Raw genomic sequence first — 22745 nt, 5'->3', positions numbered from 1 at the left:
CATGTGCGTTTTGTTTTGATGGTTTCTTTTTTTTTTGTTTTCTTTCTTTATTCAGGATAAGAATGAATTTGAGGAAACACTGTGTTTAGACCTGAATTAAATAAAGGCATGCTGCTGTGCAGAAAAAATTAATTTAATATCCTACATTTCCTGAATGTGTTCATGAGGGCCTGGATTAAGTGACACAAAACCAGGGAAGCAAGATGTTCTCTGAAATCCGTACTCCAGTGAAAATGTGAGAAAGCTACAAGTGTGCCAAACTGTACTGCAGGTGCATCTCTAACACAATTGTCTAAACAGTGCACAAAGACTACTTCTCATATTTTCTTCAAATTTTTGCACATAGGCTGTTGGTCTTTTTTTGGCAGACTGATCTCTTAGTTTAATACTTATTATAATTTACTTCTTAGGCTCAGAGCTACAGAAAGGTCCTTATGCAAGCAGAAACTCCTGCTAGTCTTTTTAGAATTTCAAAAATTAAGACTCCATTCAGCTACAACTTTTTCCTTGAAGAGGAACTGTGATTTGGAATTGTAACAGTCGTCTACACTTCTCTGTGGAAGTAATCCTGCTGGGCAAATACTTAATTCAAAAACCCCACAAATAGTCAAGGATATGATGATATGAAGTTTCTGCTAAACTGTTGCCTGCAATAAATGAGAAGCAAAAGAGAAGAGTGGGAATTCTGTGAAGAGTGTGGAGTTGGAAGTTGGAGATGTGTGACTTGGCAAATTAGATTTAAAAAGACTTTTTTTGTCTGTGTCTCTCCAGTCTCTTGCATCCCAGGTCACTGCCCCTCTGCTTCTGGTGTTTGTGAGAACAGATTCAGGCTTTTAGGGACAGGCAGCACTGGGAAGCATCTTGCTCCAGCTAATAGGCTGGAGCTTTGTGACTTCTGGCCATGCTCATGCCTTCTTTTTGATACAGCAGCAATCCGGGTTAACTAAAAGCTTCCTTCATCAGATGTGGTACTGCATTCCTCAGGAAGTGTGGGGGAGGAGTTGCCCCAGTGCTCCTACAGCATCCCTCAGAGTTTCTCAGGAAAAAAAAAAAGGGACTTGCAATGCACCACATCAAGCCCCTGAAGCCAGATGGTGCAGTGAGAAAACTACATGAAGGGCCACCAGGAAAAAGGGGAGAACCTGTTGCCATGTTCCCAAAATGTGGCATGCAACTTTGTCTACCAATGCCAGGCACTCACCAGGTTGAGGTGAGGACCTGTCCAGGTTCTTAGTTAGACAGTAGGGACAATCACCAAGAGCTTGGAGAGCTAAGCCAGGTACCACCTAATCTGTTAGAAAGGACATATGTTCTCAAAAAATCTTAGTAATGTTTAATAAACTCTTGCCCTAGGTATCCCTTTTTGTGTGGCAGATTTGAATAGCACTGTTCAGAGCTTTTGGGTAAGACAGCACTTACTTTCTAGACAGCAGCATAATATTTTGCTAGCTGCTGCTCAGTTTTTCTCTTGTGTCAAGCAGTTGCTACCCAGATGCTCTCAAGCACAATATTGTGTTGACACAAACTCTCTGCCAGGTGCAATGACTTAAACATTCTCACTATGTTAGTGAGATATGAGGGCAGATCTGTTTTTCCTTAAAAATCTCTTTGTACTTGCAGGCAGTTTTGACTCAGTGTTGTGGAAATGAATATTAAAATGCAACCTAGTTTTCTTCCCCTATAAAGCATGGATGGCTACTGCAGACACACATGTGAAAGAGAAAGCATTCTTTGGATTCCCTTAGTGAGTCACCTCTGTTCCACTAGTAATTCATAGCAATGAATTGAAAGGAAGAGAAGGAAGATCAGGCCTGCTTACACCAAGTGTCATCCATTTATCTAGTTATTTTTTATTTCAACCCAGGGAATGCTTAAAACACTAACTGCTGGAATGCAGCTGGACTGAGGTCTGCCAAAGTCTGATGCTTTTTCTTGAGCCCTGGGCTGTGCTTGACACTTTTAGGTACAGAATTAGGTAGAGATGAATTGGAGAACCTTCATTTACCTAAAGGTCTCTTGCACTGAAGCATATGAAATAGTGGAGGAAGAGCTCACACTGCCAGCTTAGGTGCATGTTAGGAGCATTCTGAACTCATGCATCCTTGGGTACTTCAGCCTCCTCCAGCATGGGCTGACTGAGGATCCATTTAATCAGCTCCTTGGGAGCTGGGGTGGTTCTCATCTGCCCAGCTAAGGAGATTTCTGATCTCTCTATCTGTTAGTACAGCAAGGGACAATTTAGGAAACAGCAACACGTGGAGCAAGTACTGAAATCTAGCAGTTTATTTATGCAAATGTCTTTACTATGAATTAATTTTCATCCTGCATAATATGTGATCTGCAGTGTGCAGAAAATATAAATTCTTCTTTTAAATGTATAAAAATACTATAATGGCGTTTACTTAACCCATATATATCTATAAATAGCTCAGTGTTTTTGCAAAATGTGAGCAAACTGTCACAGACTACAGCTACACCTATAAGCAATTATGTGGTTTATGTTTTTTTCTAGCAAACATGGGACACAGCACAACAGTCTTCTTCCTAAATTTTGCTATCTGGACTTCATAGACAAAGAAGCTACATTTGTGTTGACTCAGGATGGAGCATTGTGATATTTCTGTTCTTGTTGAATCTAGGCAAGACATTTCATGTTAGAACTGTCATTGGATTATTTGTTGTTAGTGACAGAAGAACACCATAGCGTGTGTTTTAGCTAACATTAGTCACAGACAGGAGAATTCTTTGAAGTCCTGGGAGGCAGAATAATTTTAGAATGCAGATTTTTTGCCACCCAAGATAAGGTAATCTTGGATCAGCAATAAAAGCTTCCCTGAGTAGGAACAGCTATTGAACAGACTGCTAAATAAATTCTGGTCATTCTTTTAAGCAGCACTGAAATTAGGGCAAGGGCTGAAATGTTTTATCAGAACTTCAGAAAAGCATCTTTTTTTTTTTTTTTTTTTTTTAAATTCAAAATTTCAATGCCCTTTTAGTAGGAATAATAAAAAAATAATTAAAAAAAAAAACAAACCCAACATTATTTCAGCAGTTTACAGGCAATCTGAAGGTCTGTGTTGTGTTTCTTGTTCTAGAGTGACTTGTGTTTGTTCACAAAAGACAGTACCTTTTAAACCACTTTGTCTGGAAAACTCATCTCTTAGTAATCCCTTTGTTTGTCATGCTGTATTCCTTTTAAGTTTCTGTTTGTTTTTATTAATCTTTCACGCTACTGACTCTCTAAAAGCAGACTTTAACTAATTAATTAAATATTTTAGACATAGAAGTATCACTGCTTAGCTGCGTCATCTGGCTACAGACTGCATTATAGTGGGGGAAAAAGACGTGCATAAGTGCATCCCCTTAGAAGTCATCTGAGGCCTTGAGGCTTAGGCAAGTCCATTGGTCATTGATAAATTCATGTGCATTGAACATCATTTAAGATGGCCAATATTAGCCAGTGAAGAGAGCAGATGAGGCCTTTGTGAAAGCAAAAACTGCTATTGATGAATGATTCCTGGTATTGCAGTCACCACATGTCATGGGCAGCACAAAGTCTCTTCTGTCTTCATATAGCTGGAAAAAGGTTGATCCTAACTGGTCCTATGTCTGTAACATTTTCTCTGAATATCAGTATCATTGTAGCAATAGAAAAACATTTGTCTTTGAACTTCAAAATATATTCAAACAAAATAAACCTCAAAGTAGTTCCATGTTGTCATGCTGGTATTTAGAAATACCAAATATTTCTATCCCTCTAATAAGTGCTGCTTGCCCCAAGCTGGACACCTGGAACATGACAACATCACAAATCTATGAGAAACATAGTCCAGGGAATATTTGAGTGAACAGCTGAAAGATAAAATAGATTGTATTTATACAAGTAACACAAATGTAAAGACATTTATGAAATTATTTAACATATATTTGCATTTTCTGCATTCTGTCTTGTCTATCCAGAGTGAAGTGTTTTGCTGTAACTTCCTTTAAGCCTGCTGGGATATATGCGCTCCCCATAGATGTGAAAGGAAAACAGGAATTTGCAGCTGAAGAAAACTATTGCTCTTTATAAAAGCAGATCTCCCTTTCCTCTTCTCACTCAAACCAAGAGTTATGAGCCAATTCTATTTATCTGAGCTTTCCCATCCCAGTTGGTGTGTGTGTTGCGTTGCCTTCTGCTGCTTGCCTTATGTTTGTCCTGTCAAGGAAGATCTACTCTGAAAGGATGATGTAAGTCTCATTGCTTCTGATAGTTAGCAAAGACTTTCTGCTCATTCCTTCTGTAGGTCTTGGTGTAGACACTAAAAATCCTTGTGTGGGTTTTAAGGTTCAAATTTAGGGGAAGTATAATCCTGGGAAAGAAAAAAAACCAGTCATCAATGTATAAGATGCGAACTTGCGAAAGCTCATTTCAATTTCCTGTTCTGCTGAACGTACCAGTGCAAGTCATCAAGTGACTTAAAGCTGATTTCTGCTCTTCAATCAGGAAATCTGTATAACAGGTAGAGCTTTTAAACAAACACCATCACTCTTCCCAGTCTTGGAGTGCCACAGTTAGACAGAGTGTCCTGAAGACCAAAAGTTGCTCAGGTGCTTACAACAGTGGGTACCATGTAAGGCCATAAGATTTTTCTTGCTTCCTTGTTTATTTTACTAGCATCTGTTGTTGAATGGTGCATTTAAAAATAATTCACTTCTCTGAGGAATCTGGTGAAATCTTTAAATATTGAAATAAGATTGAATTCTAGTTATATATTTCAGCAAATATAGCAGAAAAGAAATAAAACCTTTTAAGTAAAATAACTTTTTTTTAATCTTGAAAATAACAATTTGTAGAACTGATGCCTTCCAGTCAAGCGTTTCAAGTCCTATTCAAACCAATGGCATGACTCCTTACCTTCCAGGGCACTTGCATCAAGACTCAGGAGAGTCCCACAAACCCAGATGACTGTTGGACACCGCATATGACTCAGAGTTAATTGAAATTCAGTAATGAATGACAGCATCCAATACCACTCTGCAAATAATAACGCAGAAGGGAAGAGAGAGTTCTCTGTTGACTACTCACCTGAGGACGCACAAGTACACTCTTTCTAACCAACAAGACCTAACACATCCAGTGTTTGTGAGACACGCATACATGCAACCCAACAAAACAATAAAATCGCAACAATACCACACTTTTCTCCTCAAATGCCTTCCAGTTCATCAGCAGCATGGGTTACAAGGGTGTGGGACTATCACAAAGAACTTCTCACACACTGCCTCAGTAATCTGTCCCTGTACTCAGTGTTGCTGTGATTTGGGATCCCCCATAGGGCTGTCCAAGTTGTCTGAGAATGCGAATGAGGAGTTACTTTCAAGTTTCTGATACATCTAAGGTATGTGGTTCACCTGAAGTGTAACTTCAATGCATGAAGCTATGGTCATAGCTCATGATGCTCAGAGAACATTACAGGTAATAATTGTGACTAGAGCCTAAAACCCAGAACATTTCTCTGGTGGAAGGCTTTGAGCAAAAGCTCATTATAAATATATGCCTACCCCATGTGGCTTTTGAAGAATGACAGTATGCTCTCACAGCAACAAGGAGCCACTGTGACTGCTTTCCTTAATAAATGTGGTTTTTTCTATTTTTTCATGCAACTCATATAAAGATTAGACTCTAGTCTGGTATTATGGTTACTTGAAGTGTCTGTAGGGAGGGAATGCCATGAATACCCATGGAAAAAATTATTCTGCTTCTGTTATGTAATGTATTTCACATTAGAATAAATCACAAAGGCTCTTCATTTTCAAAGTTGTATTTTTTTTGTTGTGGGTTGTTTTTGTTTTGTTTTTTGGTTTTTTTTGGTGTGTTGTCATTTTTCTTTTTCTGCATATTGATATTTGTGAAGTCATCCTATCTTAGGACAAGTAGTTAAAACTAGTTTTACTATAAGGGTTGATTCTGCCTTTGGTATCAGTTGTTAATTCTGCAGTTGCTAAAGCCTAATACGTGGGGACTTGCAGGCAGATCCAAAGAAGACTTGGATTGTAGATGCTTAACTAATCAGATAATGAAGAATTGTAAGCAAAGGAATTTTTCACACCTGGAAAGGGAAAAACAAGGGCCTTGTACCTTAGGCATGTCCAGGGTTAGACAGCTGCTGAATGAGCGTTCTACAGATTTCTGGTTTTGCACTTGTGTCTTTACCATTGTAATTTCCCACAGTTTGGACTGTCATTTTACTGGTTATTTAAAAACAAAGAAATCCAGTTTGCTCCATCTCTCTTCCCAGTTTTACTGCAAGTTATAAAATATCTCAAAGTTGAAAGTAACAGGTCATCCTGTCAGCCCAAGTACTTTTCTTCTTTTTCCTCTCATGCTCTGCTGTGGAGTCATTAAGCCACTAGAGAAGGAAAACAAGGGGACCTCCAGCTGCAAGCAGCAACAATTAGGAGGCAGGAAACGGGGAAAACAACAGAAAGAAGGGTAGGAAAAAGAATCCTCCAGTTTTTATAGTTGATTCTATAGTTAACAGAAGAATTTTTTATTTTTTTTTCCCCCACTATGTCTGTGCATGCAACGTCACATGCTCATTTTGGAACGGGTAACGATTCAGAAGCAAACTTCAGCAAAACAACTTCAGTCAAAATGTGATAAGCCGGTAGGCCAGTGATGTTATAAGGATAACTGAGAGATGTGTTTTCTGCAATTAACAGACTGAAAGGAAAGGAGAGAGATGGAGGTTAGTTAGAAAAAAACCAAAAAAACCACACACACACACACACAAAAACAAAACCCCAAAACCACACTGTTATCACTGGTGTTAACACAATGTTATCGCTGGTGTTATTTCTGAGTTAAGAGTGCAAAATGAGGGTACGCTAAATATAAACCCTTATCTGTAATTATCAAGCTTGTCCTGATCTATTTGCGCTGGAAAACCAAAAGTGAATGAGAATGGATCCTAGCGGTGGTCCGGTTACTACCATAGGAGGACTGGGTATAGGAAAGGAGGGCAGTGTGCTTTAAAAGACAACACATCCGAAAGTAATGCAATCTGAGCAAAAAAGCAAGGTTTGTTTTCTTGGCTGCCTGCATCCTGAGCTCACTTTAAATGACAGACTTTTCTTCTCTCTGCATTTCAATTAGACTGTGCCAATGGGCAAGTGGGGAAAGGAATATTAATGAGGCAGCCTCGGAGCCGGGAGCCGGCGGTTGTTCCCCCCGCAGGCCGAGAAGGGCGCAGGGTGGTGCTTGGGTGAAGCCCCGTCAAACGCGCACTTAACGGGAGGTGATGCAAAGGTTGAGAGGGGCCGCGGAGAATGTGGCTTATCGTTCCGGGGACCGCTGCTCGCCCACTTCATCGTTCGCGCACCGGCGGAGCTACCGCCCCCGCCGGCTGCGCGCAGGCGGCGCGGCCACGGGAGCCCCCCTGGCAGGAGCCGCCGTTGAGCAGGGTGACTTGCATCTTCCCTGTCCCCCGCGGAGACCCGGGGGCGGTGGGCCCGGCGCCGTGACGCGCCCCCCCGCGCCCCGCGGAGCCGCCGCCGCCCGGGCGCGCCGCCACGCGCGTCCCGGCCGCCCGCCAGCCCGCCTCCGCGCACCGGCACGCGCGCTGCCCGCCGCCCCCCGCGCGCCCAGGCACGCGCGCGCGCCCGCCGCTCGGGAGCCGCTCGCCGTCCTGCCCGCGCCCGCCGCCGCCCCGCGCTCCCCGCCGCCCGCCGCCTCCTGCCCCGCTCGCCCTTCCTCCCACCCTTTGCCCCCCGTCCCCCGGCCGCCAGCCCGCCGCTCCCAGGTAGGGTCCCCGGGGGGGTCCCCGCCCGCCGCGGGCCACACGGGGCCGGCGGCGGCCCCCCCCCCCCTCTCCGCCAACTCTAGCCCCCGGGCCGCGGGCAGCGCCTGCCTGCGGCCGGGCTCTGCTGCGGTCCGCAACTTGTGGCCCTGCGGGGGTTACCCCCCCCGCGCCCCTCGCGGCGGCGGCGGCGGCTGTCGCCGGTGTTTTGCCGAGCAGCTGTCAAACGTGTTGGGCGCTCGGCGGCGGCTGGGGGCGGCTCGCCCGCGGTCCCCGCACCGAGCCCCTGCGAATGGCATGACTCGCCCTCGCCGCCCGCCCGCCCCCCGCGGCTGCGGTGTGCCGTAGTGAGGCGAGGAATGGTTAAACCCCGGCCTTTTTATACGTACGTTTTTTCTTTTTTGTTCCTTTTCGTCTCGGGGCTTTCAGCTTACGGAAAAGGAAAGCATCTGATGCGTCTGCTCACATGCCACTTTCGATCATACGTTGCCTCTTTGCACAGAGCAGGATCGTTGGGAAAGATGGAGATACAATAAGTTGCTAGTAGTGAAAAGTGCTGCAGGAATCCAGTGGTTTCCTTTCTCCACTGAAGTGACATATTTTTCCTCGGGTTAAGTTGAAAGCACTGCTTGGCGGAAACTGTAGCTGAGAGTGGGTTTGTGTTTTTCTTGCACGGTTAGGTTTTGCAAAGAGCAGCGATGAAGAGGAAGCTGGCACTCTCCGAGATGCAGTTGGTTCTTCTCGTTTTATTGGTGTGGCTACCAACAAGGTGAGCGGATGTTTTTGTTGTTCAGTACAAACATGTATGTTACGATCTGCTAAGGGTAAGCTTGTGCGAGAGGTTATAAAAGTATAGTATGTAGCAATGTAATAATAATAAAAAAATCTTCCTTAGCTGTTTGAATGCAGTGTTACACAGTTTCCAGAGCAAATGCAGTAAAAGGTAGTCTAGGGACCATGCAAGACCAATCTCTTGTCTTTAAACAATTTTTGAATTGATGCTTTATTTCACCATTAAAAAAAAGAATTCCTTTCAATGCCTTATTGGATTTTAAATATTTATTGGAGTTACTGTATCACTGTGATTCTATACCATACAGAACCGTTAAGATGGAGAAGTAGATTATTGTGAAGTCTAATAGCAAATCACAGTTCTAAAATAATGCTCGCATATTTTTTAATATGGGCATGTCTCATGTTTTTTTTTTTTGTTGTTTTTTTTTTTTTTGTCAAAATAACAGAATTCAAAATGATACTTAAGCTTTAAACCTCTAGGTGGAGATAGCATACAACTTCACGATCATATATAATAAAACAATACCCTAATTTATTAGTCAACTTTTCTTATGTTTTTTAAAGTTCTCTATTTCTAAAGTGACAACATAAAAGAAAGTAATTTTAATTACATAATAGTTTTGTGTTGCTCACAGTCCCTAAACATGGAACTAACTGTAGTTTGTAACTTCAGTTTACTTGCTTTGGTTCTTACTGCAGTAGGTCTTGTCCTAATATGGCAAGGGTCTCAAGCTAAATAATGCAAGTTTCCTGTGATTTAAAAAGTCTGCATTTATTTTAGTCTATTTCCTAGTGAACAAAATATTTTCTGAAACTATGTTTCCTATTTCACTTTATGCCTAACTATGATGCAGTATTAGTTGAGTCACAGTGGGCCAGATCCTGCAAACCCTACTCAAGTGAGTAATCTCACTGACGTCAAAAAGACTACATGCGTAATTAAGGAGTTTATGCCTGAGTAAAGTTTTCAGGATTCGACCTTAATTTGATATAATGCTATGATCTAATTTTTTAGTGGTATCTTGAGTTCAAAAAACTATTGTATCTCGAAAGGAGCTTAAAAAATGGCAGACTTACAGTACAGAAATATGTTGTCAAAATAAAAAATGAGCCACCCAGTAATTAAAACTGAGAAAAAACTCACACTTCAGTAAAATTACACAGGACATTTTGGTATGTTCTTTATAACTTACCTGATTTTGGTCTATTCTATGGTTTATGTGATGGAAAGCACAGACTGCAATGATTTACATTTAAGTACTTCCTCCATGCTGTTGAATTGGGGACCAACATAAAACCCTGTCTTTAATCATTTTATAGCTTGCTTTAGAGAAAATGTCACCCAAACCCACTTTTGGTTTGGAGGAGGAAGAAAACATACTTGTTTTTATGGCATTCAGAATGCTTTGATCAGTAGTTCATTTAGAGATGATAAATACTCAGACATTTCAGGTTAAGAATTTAGAGGACTGAAAATGATTATGAATGATAATGCATGTAGCATATGACACTTTCCTTCCTTGATTCTAACATTCCTGTGTTAAGTAGGTAAGACTGATGAGCTCATGCATTTCACATGCATGGTGCTTAAGACTGTTGGCACAGTAACGTTTGTATGTGTAAGGCTTTCTGCATGGGAGTGTTTCCCTAGTACACAACACCTTTGGTCTGGGTGTCCAGGTCTGAGAGGACTGTTTGGCACCACAGCTGACTGGGCAGCAGATTCATGTTCCAGCCCCTAGTGTTTTCCACAGAGATATGACCCATAAAGTCTGTAACATCTTCTTTATCGCGGAAGTCTGAAACAATCAACGACCTATAGATTCTTCTTGACACTTCATTTATTATTTTTTCTATACAACTTTTATAAGGTTTGTCTGCATCTAGTGGAACATCAGCTAGTGCTCTTTGTAACAAAACGGCATTTTAGAAACATGAAGGCTATTTACAGCTATCCTGCAGCTTGCTAGTCAGCAATCGACGTTCCCACCCACCAAATACTGACATCAGAGGACTCCCTGAGCATGATTGCTGGAGTTTTCCCCTCATGTTATTTCTTCTGGTCATGTACATTACATGACCATTGGGTGGAAGTATATCCACAGGATTTACCCAGAGACATAGTTAGGTGAGAACAAATAGGATAGAGCTGGAAGGAGATAGTTTTGTGTGTGGGAACCCGGGTTGTCAGTCTGGGAGTGACATGCCACTGAGGCCTGGGGAGCTCTTTTAAGCTTTTGCACCTGCACAGCCAAATGCGTTAGTGGAGCCTGAAGTGGCACTCACGGTGATGCTATGCTGGCTAGAAGCAGAGGCTACTGGAAAGTGACTTCCTGGAAATTTTAAATAGTATATCATTGACTCTTATGTTTCTGAACATGTTATATATAAATTGTGTATTCATATACCCTTAACTGCACCCTTCCTGTTAGAGGGCAGCAAGTTAAATATTCAAGGCCAGTCTGCAAAAACTGCATGTTGAGTGTACATTTAAAAACATCTAGCACTTTCTAAAATGTAAAATGTCCATTTAGATCAGTGCTGGCTGACTCCCTGGAAGACGAAGCTAAGAATAACATCACCATCTTTACAAGAATTCTAGACAGACTTCTGGATGGTTATGATAATCGTCTCAGACCTGGATTAGGAGGTAATAAGAACAATTAAAGATTGATTTTAAAAGATCAGTTTTAATGTTCAGATTTTATGCAGTGATATTCTTCCTTCAGGTTTGGGTGGGTTTTGGTTTTTGTTTTTTTGTTGTTGTTTTTTTTTGTGTTGTTTTTTTTTTTTTTTTTTCCCTAACAACTGGTATGTATCTTGATAAATTATTCATAACTCTATATTCACCCAGCTGAATCATTTGAAGTTTGCGGAAGATAACATCTATGAATGGAAAGGAGGTACTTTCACACATTTATCTTAAGTAAAAAGGAAAAAAACCCCTTGGTTATTTAACATAGTAAAACAGAGTGAGAACAAAAATAACATCTAAAGCTGTTATTCTAGTCAGGGAATTTTGGTTGAACAAGGAATGCAGGCTTGATTCCCTGCAATGCGATGAGTATATGTTTTCAGAAATCTGCACAAGTGTTTTGTGTGGTGTGTGTAAAATCCACATTTTAGATTAATTCCTTGTCCCAGTAAATTCAGTGGGAATGTTGTATTTTTGACTTGCTTGGAATTAGGCTTTCATTGGTAATTAGCATTTTGTTTCTGGGTACCTTGCATGTATTTGCGCATTTGAAAAAAAAAAAAAAGAAAAAATGGAATATTGGAGGACAGAGGTCACTGCACTCTTGTGCCATGACTGTCAGTTATTTTTCAAAATGTCAGTTCACATTTTCATTTCAAAGCTGTATGCCAACTCATGTAAGTATGCAAGCAAGAAATTTAAATAATTTATTTGGTGTTGGAGGTATTACTGTTCAAAAAGATCTCTATGGCATAGGGAGGGGCAGAATATCTTGGTTTTGATAATATTTTATCTTCTATTATTGTTTATATGCCATTTATACTATCTAAAAAATATATATATATCAAATATAACACTGTTGCTATTATTATTATTATTATAATTTGTAACAGGTAATTGTAATTTTCAGCCTGGAGACTGTTGCAGCTTGCTAAAACTAATTCTGGTGCAAAATCCCTGGGAGCCATTCCTGTTCCTGTTGATTTCAGTAAGATCTGACCCAAAACTAGAGACCTGCTCTAACTTTCATGGAAATTAACAACAACTCTGATCAAATTAGGAATTAAAGCTCAGGTTTTAGCCAATGCTCTTCCACCCTGACCTGTGGCTCTGCTGTTCTGGTTCTGGAGAATCTTGGCTTGCATCTGACACAGCATAACGTGGGACCTGGTGCTAGCTAGAAATAGCTAATGATACATTAATCTTAACCCAGGATATCTTTTCATTTCCATTTCTGTCCTCTGTACAGTTGAGACTTGTGCAGTTTTTTATATTTAAAGACTTTTTAATTTAGATGATCATTAATGAGACATACAGCACTGTTGATGTGAGAATTTATATAGTGATGTTTTACATGGAGATTCGATTTCCTTGCAAAATACCCAAATTTATGAATTTAGACATAGTATAAGCATACAACGCCTTGCACATGACTTGCAGAAACATTTCTTATCACAAAGCTCATGTTTAATTGGCAGAGCTTTTAAAATAATGGGTTTTATTAGCAAAATAATGAACAATTTTTTCCTTGTTTATAAAAAGGAGTGTGCCATTTAATGGGAACAGTCTGCAGTACCTTTGCATATCATTTTTTTTTTTAATATTAAAATTTATATTGCTGAAAACATCAATTTTAAAAAATATTTTTGTAATGGATGATTATTTTAAATTTTCCTTTAAATCTCCTTCAAAATACCTCCCTCTTTTTTCTTTGCCAAGCCTCCTAAATAATTAAAATATACTTTGGGAGCATAAAAATTAAAGAATTAACATCTGTTTGATATTGGCATACATGGTAATCAACCCATGCAGAACATGTGTGAAATGAAACTGTCATGCATATTAAACGGTGATGATTCACGATACATTAATCTTAATCTGCAAGAATACTTCAGTTGTGGATGGATGGATGGATTCTTATAGTTTAAAAGAAATCTTATAAAAGCCAGTTGTGGTAATCCGTGATATGAAATATACCAAACAATGCTTTTGTACATAGTGCTTAATATTTATGGAGTATTGTATTCAGGAATTTTGTAGCACTTTATTCCTTTTTGTCTATTAACATGTACTCTAAAAGAAAAATGGAAATCATTCATCCTTTTTTTCAAACACTATACGCCTAGTGAAGCCTGATCATTTCTAGAAGTGTTTTTGCATAGACTACTGCATTTTGACCATGCCACATGTCATTCATTTAATATACTTAATCTCAGTTCTGTTCCACTTGCATTTACATGAATCTGAAATAATTCAATTGAAACCAGTAAAGCGTTTACTTTGGCATAGCAGCTTGCATTATCCTGCTACACTACTATGACTGAGACACAATCTGGCCTAACTTGTGCTATAACAGAAATAGTCTAGGCTCTGAGACAGATTCTTTCAAAGTCTTCTGAAAGCAAGGGTTGATCACCAGCCCACTTTCACCTGTTGTAAAAGACATTTTCAGAGATGTCTTATAGCAAAAATTCAGCTCTTTAAAAAATTTATTAATTTCAAAAAATGTTTTTAATAATGAAAACCGTTAGCCTAACAACTGGCATTTCAGCTAGTTATTGATCAATAACATAGACATGTATAGGCTTCTTCAAAGACTGTATAAATTCAACTAAGTAATTGTTTGGGAATTCATTCTTGAATTTAGGGATAGATTTATAATTAGTTTTACTGGGAGACGGTGTGAGTACTTACAGTACGTAACTTGATTCTTTACTGATACATCGATACACTTCAGAGCTGAGTACTATTTTCTATAGACTTTTAAGGCAGAAATAACTTTCACTGGTGATGCAGCTCTGTCATATAAAATGGCTTCGGCTGTTGTCTATTGGCTGTCCTAGTAGCTGGGATCCTTGACTGATGTATGAATACTATATTGATTAAATATCCTGCAACATGGGTGTGGGCAGGGAAGAGAAGACACTGCACTGTCCCCTGAAGCCAGAGGCACATGACCTAGATAATACCCTGACCTACTGTGTTGATATGGATAAGCATGAGGGTATACAAGAGGAGATAAATTTTTCTCTGTATTCATTTTATGCTAAGCACAGGATTGCAGTTGGAACACTTGACTGCACTTTCAGTTCTGACATGAACTATTTTACCCAAACATTCCATACCATTTCTCTTTACACATCAAAATAAATTACAAGTTCAGTTTCAAAATAAATTCCCTATGTTGTTAGCCGTAATCTGTATGAAATACAGCCATGCAAATGATAAATCATAAAGAGTTTGATTGTTTATGATTTTCTTCAAAATCATGAAGTTATTTTCTTCTACTTATTTGATGTAATGTTTGCTACTTAGGGTAGCAATTTTCCATAAATCCTTTGAGTTTTATTAGCATATTGAAAAAGAAATCCACAAAATAATGGACACTAAGCAAGAGACCAAAAGAGAATTTAGATCTTCAAATAATGAGACAACAAAATGTTGAAGCTGAGATATATCTGCATTCAAATCTGGAAGTGATTGACTTATTTGTCTGCTCTGTCTGCTTTACTCTGCCCCATGGACAGACATGATTAAAGGAAAAAGGGACATATATTAAAACAATCACCTCTTTTAATATGTTGATGTGTATTAGTTGTATCAGCAAATATGTATATATGTTTTAAAATGGTAGGTTCTTTTTAACGTTGAAAAAGAAGAAGGGAGAAGGAATGGAGATGGTGCTAGGATCTCTTACCATCTCCATAAGGTGTTCAGCCTGCTTTACTTTCTCACACTTGAAATTGGTTATTTCCAGCAACTATAGAACTTCTGTCTCTTCTACTCTTCTAAATTTATAAAATATAATGGAATACAAGACTTAGAAAGTATAAAATTTCAAACTTGGAAAAAAACACAAAGGGAAGTTACAAGGACAGAGGGCTGGACTTCATAGCCTGAAGGTCAGATTTTCAGCTGCCATATTGACATTGAAAAGAGCTATGCAAATTTGTACAGTTTGAGGATCTTTTAGCAAACTGTGGTCAGTCTCATCTGCTTCAGGAATGGCATTCTCATTGTAACCAAAGAGGTGAATGTTGGTTATTGAAGAAATTGAGGAAGATCAGACAGAAGGCAGGTGAAAACTAAATGCCACCATGGTTCCATTTTGAAGGATCCACCTCTGCTGCAAGGTGACTTTCAGAGGTTCTGATTGCTTTAAACAAGAATCTCCTTTGCATTTCACTTATAGACATACCAGAACCTTTTTTTCTTCCACAATATTTTGTAAATAAATTGAACAGGAAAAGCCAAGGAGAACTAAGAAGGTTTAGTTCTATCAGAGAGATGGTGAGCAGTGAGCAATTGTGGGTATGATGGTTCATCTTTGCAGTACTGGGGATATATCATTGCATAGGATTGGTGTACTAATGTAAAGTATCAGACTGTGTGATTAAAATCATAACCAATATGAGCTAATAGGGAATGAATATTTCTTCACAGAAAACTTACCCCCCCACCCCCCCACCCCACCCCCGATCAGGAGAGCTATATATCTATGTATGTGTGTATTTATTTATCAAAGCATTATATGTCTTCAGTTGCCAGAAAACAAGGCCATGATCATATGTTGATAACCTGGAATATGTAAAATTTAAGACAGTGTATTTATTTATCTCTGTGATTCAGTCTTTAATCAGCTTTAGAAGAGTTTGTAGCTGTAGCAGTCCCTAGCTGGGCATTCAAAACTTAGTGGCATTTTTCAGCTTCATCATCCTTAATACACATTCAGAGTATCCTAAAAGAAAGTCCTTTGACTATTTTTGTTGCAGAACACTAAAGGAAAGTTTTCACTAAATACTGTTTTTAAAGGACAAAGTGCAGTTCCCCTGCTCAGTTCTGGTTGCTTCCTTAGCCCTTCTTTGTTCCAGTTCAATCTTTTGGAAATGGTAATGTGTCTCTGCCAGTGCTAGTGCAGAGCAATTCAGAGCAGCACTTGCATTTCCTGAAAGCCCACTAGCTATGCAGTTATGCCAGGATACAGAGGAGTAAACTACTTTATGTTCTTTCTTGGGCATACCTGGAAAGGTCACATGGAATTTAGCTATCACTGAGCTTTCAGAGGAGTCAGTGAGAAACTCATATTAATTTATGTTAGAGTTGTGCATAAGCCAGAAGACGGATACTTGGAGAGTAACCCCCCTGCAATCCAGGAAGAGCTAGTCAGTGACCTACTGCATCACATAGACACACACAAGTCTGTGGGAATGGACGGGATACACCCGAGGGTGCTGAAGGAGCTGGCTGGGGTGCTCACCAAGCTGCTTTCTATCATTTACCAGCAGTCCTGGCTGACCAGGGAGGTCCTGACAGATTGGAAATTGGCCAGTGTGACACCCATCTATAAGAAGGGTCAGAAGGATGATCTGGGAAATTACAGGTCTGTCAGCTTGACTTCGGTGCCCAGGAAGCTGATGGAGCAGCTCACCCTGAGTACCATCACACAACACATGCGGGACAACCAGATGCTCAGGCCCAGTCAACATGGGTTTATGAAAGGCAGGTCCTGCCTGACAAACCTCATCTCCTTCTACGACAGGGCGACCTGCTTATTGGATGAGGGAAAGGATGTGGATGTTGTTCACCTTGAATTCAGTAAGGCCTTTGACACCATTTCCCACAGCATTCTCCTGGTGAAACAGGCTGCTCATGGCTTAAATGGGCACACGCTTTGCTGGGTAAAAAACTGGCTGGAAGGCTGGGCCCAGAGAGTTGTGGTGAACGGAGTTAAATCTGGTTGGCGGCCGGTCACGAGTGATGTCCCCCAGGGCTCGGATTTTGGGCCACTCCTGTTTAACATCTTTATTGATGATCTGGACAAGGGGATCGAGTGCACCCTCAGTCAGTTTGCAGATGACACCCAGTTGGGTGGGAGTGTTGATCTGCTCGAGGGTAGGGAGGCTCTGCAGAGAGACCTGGACAGGCTGGAGCCATGGGCTGAGGCCAACTGGGGGAGTTTCCATAAGGCCAAATGCCGGGGCCTGCCCTTGGGCCACAACAACTCCCAGCAGCACTACAGGCTTGGGGAGGAGTGGCTGGAGAGCTGCCAGTCAGAGAGGGACCTGGGGGGGTGACTGACAGCCGGCTGAACAGGAGCCATCAGTGTGCCCAGGTGGCCAAGAAGGCCAATGGCATCCTGGCTTGTGTCAGCAATATTGTGGCCAGCAGGGACAGGGAAGGGATCTTACCCCTGTACTCGGCACTGGTGAGGCCGCCCCTTGATTCCTGTGTTCAGTTTTGGGCCCCTCACTACAAAAAGGACATTGAATGACTCGAGCGTGTCCAGAGAAGGGCAACGCAGCTGGTGCAGGGTCTGGAGCACAGGTCCTACGGGGAGCGGCTGAGGGAACTGGGGGTGTTTAGTCTGGAGAAGAGGAGGCTGAGGGGAGACCTCATCGCCCTCTACAGCTCCCTGAAAGGAGGTTGCAGAGAGCTGGGGATGAGTCTCTTTAACCAAGTAACAAGCAATAGGACAAGATGTAATGGCCTCAAGTTGCACCAGGGAAGGTTTAGACTGGATATTAGGAAGCATTTCTTTACAGAACGGGTTGTTAGGCATTGGGATGGGCTGCCCAGGGAGGTGGTGGAGTCCCCATCCCTGGAGGTGTTTAAGAGTCGGGTCAACATAGCGCTGAGGGATATGGTGTAGTTAGGAACTGTCAGTGTTAGGTTAATGGCTGGACTAGATGATCTTCAAGGTCTTTTCCAACCTAGATGATTCTGTGATTCTGTAATATATATTGGCAAAAAACATTTCTTGTAAAAAATGGAAAGCAATAGAGAGGAGGATATGAAAATCCCATTTCATTAGTTATCTGCATGCAGATGGTGCTAAAATCCAATAACAGAACTAACTCAGTAGCTGTAAGCATTCTAGGAAATGAATCATTAGGAAAGTGGAAGGATAAAAAAAACCCCATCAGAAACCGTTGTGATACTGAAGAACAAACCAACAAAATTGATTTAGGATAGACTAATGGCTGAGGAGCTAAAGAAAGCTTATTTTTTTATTTATTGAAAGTCTGTGAATAAATCAACAGTGAACATATCAAAACAAAATTAATGTTACAGCTGTGTAGAGTATTGCAATTGGGAAAAGTGTTGCACTGTGCAAAGTGGAAAAATGCTGTGCTTCACAACAGTTAACAAAAGTCTAGGTATTTTACAGTAATGTTTATATACCTATAAAGGAACTTATCTGGTAGGATCTCCTAGCTCACTGAATATGTATATTCAGTACTTTTTTTTTTTTTTCCCTGGCAAATCATCAGCAATTGCTTCTAATGCTAGAAATATTGCTGATGACATCAAGGCTGAATTAAGGCTTTGTTTACTTTTATTTCAGCTACAAGGAAGACATGAAAGCAGATACTGCAGATTTCTGTGGAGCTCATTGGAGTTCATTGTGAATCAGACTGACAGGATGGTTTAATTTTTCAGCCAGATTTGATGGGCTAAGACAAGCATCGCTTTTTTTCAGTGAAATATTTATTTTGGATTATTTCGGAACTGGTTGCAAAGCAGTGGCCTTGCTGATATCCAAGATATTCTACTGTTGAGTATTTCCCAGTAAGGCTTCTTACCATGTTACATACATTTTGCAATGAGTTTGCTATCAGAAATATAGAGCTGCTTCTCACTCAGGCTGACTAGTTTTAATAGCCAAGTACCAAAAGATTGTAATATTATTACCATTGTGAGATGATACAATAGGTACAATGCCACTTGAATTGGAAATATTATTTAAACAATCTAACTCTGAAGTGTTTTCAAAAATATTTAAGTGCATTAGATATTCATTCAGGATATCTTTGGAGGATTTTAATGGATTTAATGGATTTTAACCAAGCAAAAAGTGAATTTAAAATGTAGAAATCAATGTGTATGTTTCTTACAATGAAAAGAAAAATGTTAGTAGTTCTGTAGCAACAGACACATTTGTAATACAAAATTAATAATATTCTGGGCTGCACTAAAAGCTGTACTTATAAACAGTATCAGGGAAATCCTTCAATGTTTACTGCTATGATGTATCCATGGAGTACTCAGTTTCATATATTCTTTGTATAGGAGGCATGTGGAAAGTTACATTTCAAATCTTTAATAAGGTGTACTAAAAAAACAGTGCTAACTAAAGAAGGTAAAAAGGAACCTGTAGAGATCTCTTATTGAATTGTATAATCACCTAAAGGTATTAAGAAATTTTTCGTGAAGAACTATTAAAGCAGCAGTTAATAAAACTATTGATGCTCCTTGAGTTTTTGCTTTTAGATATACAGAACACGGACAATATTTGGAATACACTGTCCATAGAGCTGGAAAAATGGATCTTAGGAGTACATTTGATTTAAGGAAAATGGTAGTTACATCATACTGTGATATGACATTGTTTTAGTGATGTTGATTTCTGCTCATGTGACAGCAACCAATAATTAAGCAAATAGTCATGCATAACTTTCTTTCAAGACAATTCCTTGGCAAGTTTGACATTTTATTTTCCATGGAAACTAAAAACTTGAGAACTTCTTCAGCTTCTTTGTGTAGAAAAAGGCTTTTTTAACCTTAGTTCTTGTAGTCTCTAATGGCAAATATAATATTCAAGTATATTTCCTGTATTTTAGCACTCCGTAATAAAAACTGCCATGAGACACATCTCTTACTATGTGTTTCTATTCTGCATATTACAACAGGCTTCTAATCCACTCAAGGCCTGATTGTAGTGAAAACATTGTAGCAATACTATCTTTATTTATGAGACATAATGTAAAATGATAAAAAAATGAAGAAATACTAATTTTTTTTCCCTCCTCTGCTTTACTGGGCAAGTTCATAACTGTTAGGCCAATAATGGTGATTTTCAACACAGTCACAGAGGTAATGATTTCTCAGAGAAGTGGCTGAGTCTCCATCTTTGTGGAGACACTCAAAATTTGACAGAATATGATCTGGGCAACCTAATCTGTCTTCAGAGCTTGCTCCGCTTTGGACCATCCAAAGGTGCTTTTCAAATGGAATTATTCTAAGATTCTGTGATTTACAGCCAGCAAGACACTGAAATAATGCCTGAAGTTTTCCATCTTAAGTGGCAACTGTGAAAAAAATAAATTTAGAATATCAGTTCTGGAAGATATATCTGAATAAAAATACCTGTGTAGATGAAAGTTTTAGACTGCCTGTAGATAGCAGAATGCACAGTGTTGTACAGCTCTTGAGCTTATTATTCATAAACAATCCACTGTGATGAATAGAAGATTTGGGGCAAATGAGGAAGGTCTGGAAAAATGCAGAGCACATATCCTTTTTTATGGTCCTTGCCTTGGATTTTCTAACATTCAGTAGAAGCTTGAACTTGACTAATAGACTAAAAGTGACTCTAACCACATTTTTCCCACTACCAGCTGGAGTCCTGGTAAGGGTTAAATTTGGGAAAATACAGGATTTGAAAGGAGAGGCATTGTATTTAACTGAATCATTTCCGGTTTACTTTGTCATCATTAGATGGCAGCATACAGGAAACTTAAAAGCTGTACAACATTCTCTATCCTAGAGCTCAACACTTCCTCAAGAAGCACTCAGAAACCTCTAACCCTGCCCTTCTGAAGTGCCCTGAGAGAGGTCTTTCTTTTTTCTTCTGTGTTCATAGTTGCCTTTTCCCTTTCTAAATATGCACCTATTTCATACATTCTTCTAGAAAATGCATAACTCTCTTCTTTGACCAAAATTCCATTAATTTATTACACTCCATCTAAATACAGCTTTCCACAAATCTAGGCCAAACATGTCATGTAGATGCAGCTGTCTAATTTTGCTTTTTTTTTTTTTTTTTTTTTTTTTTGTGGTATGAAACCCAGACATTACCCTCCTCCCAAGTACAGTTTCTTACATCCAGCTGTCTACAAGATTTCTTATATAATGAAACTGGATTGAGGAAGTTAAAATGATGTGAGGGCAGACTCATGGGTAGGTACACAGCAAAGATCCTTCTCTACCCACAGGTTGTATGGCCCTCCTTTTGTGCTAGTAAAATTTTGTCGGTGGTGTTGAGTGGTCTGAGACAGATCTGTTGCTTCTGGAAGTATTCTTGACTACATATTGCTGCTTCTGTTTTCTTGGAATGTGACCATTTTGTTATTTTTCACAATAACCTTTTCAATGCAAAATCTAGTGCATCAAATTTTTACAATTAGTATTGTGTAGAAAGAGAGGTATTTAATCAACAAGGATCATGCAGAAGGACATTGTAATTACCTGTACATTAAAACTGCATCTGTTTTGTTTTTTACAGTATTTTGATCTGTATTAATTGTTGGTATTAGTAGCTCTTAATAGTGGCTACTATTAGTATCTAACAGTAGTTTCTAAAGACTCTGAGACATAGATACAGAGTAGAAAGTAACAATGTTTTTCAAGAACCTAGTATTAGGGTAATAGAAGCCACGGTGAAAAACAGCTATGAGCAAGGAACAGCAGTAAAGGCAGGAAGGCGGGACAAAAGAAATGGAGAGTGAAGGAGGGAGCTAAAATGATGATACTAAACATCAGCCATTTTTAAACAACTGGCAAATTAAGACAGCTGAATGATAGGTTTTTAAAATACCCTTTGGAAACTTGAAAGTAGAATAACGTAAGCAGCTTTATCATTATGCTATATGCATGTATTTAAATTTCTGGCATTAATGTTTTCCAACAATGAGTCATCGGTCTCAAAAAGCAGCTATAGAGGATATATTGGATAACATTTTGTGTTGCTGTACAATTCACCAGCCTGCTAAATTAAAACATCAGCAGAAGATTTTGAATTAATACTGTCAAAAGTCTAATAAATTTTAATGATAAGAATTAAAGCACTTTAATATGCCAAGATTAATCTTTAAACACATTTTTATGTCTGTTTTTTTCAGGTTAATGCTTGAATTAAATTAATCACAAGCTAAAGGAAGTTTTGTTTACCACTGTCATCCTAATAATTGTTTTATAATGCAGAGTATGTCAGCATTAGTTTTCTGAAATCGTTTGTACATCAGGAAGGTATGATTTTGTTAATGTGCTGGAAGTGGTATTGCTATTTGGGAACTATTCGTGTGATTACTTTGTAGGACATAGCTCTTGATCTACATTTTGTAATTCCTTGCCATATGTTTAGGGCTATTTAATAATTAGAGCAGTTAACTCTGTGAAAGCAGTGTAAATCTATTTCCCTCTTACCTGGGATTATTATGCACATCAGCCAACATGAAACATTTTAATAAAGCTGTGTAGCTGAAGTCAGAGATTGGATTTAGTTGCACCTGAACAAATTGCATTTATATGTCCGCACATACATATTAGGTTCTGCATGTGCATTTTTTTTGTTGAACCAGTAGAGATCCTACATCCTAATCTGAAGTTTGTTTGGGAAAAACATGGATGTCCCATGTTCCATCTCCATAATCTGTGTTTTTACAAACTGTTCAATAAGAATCAGTTAAAAACTG

General features: G+C 39.4%; 1 protein-coding gene across 3 annotated transcripts in view; it reads left to right on the top strand.

Moving 5' to 3' along the window:
• Positions 1 to 7232: 7232 nt before the first annotated feature.
• Positions 7233 to 22745, top strand: part of GABRA2 (gamma-aminobutyric acid type A receptor subunit alpha2) — a 66000-nt gene continuing 50487 nt past the window's right edge. Inside the window, exons 1-3 of one of the 3 annotated variants that reach the window (XM_074904729.1) lie at positions 7233 to 7446; positions 8462 to 8550; positions 11111 to 11226. In XM_074904729.1, the coding sequence (XP_074760830.1) occupies positions 7312 to 7446; positions 8462 to 8550; positions 11111 to 11226 (340 nt within the window). In that variant the 5' untranslated portion in view covers positions 7233 to 7311. Of the gene's footprint in view, positions 7447 to 7727; positions 7785 to 8023; positions 8167 to 8461; positions 8551 to 11110; positions 11227 to 22745 lie in introns of those variants that run through there. The other 2 variants (XM_074904731.1, XM_074904730.1) reach the window with 2 other exon arrangements.

Source organism: Athene noctua, chromosome 4, assembly GCF_965140245.1.
Source record: "Athene noctua chromosome 4, bAthNoc1.hap1.1, whole genome shotgun sequence".
Taxonomy (NCBI): Eukaryota; Metazoa; Chordata; class Aves; order Strigiformes; family Strigidae; genus Athene; species Athene noctua.
Note: the sequence above shows the minus strand (reverse complement) of the source record. Positions and strands in the feature narration are given on the sequence as shown.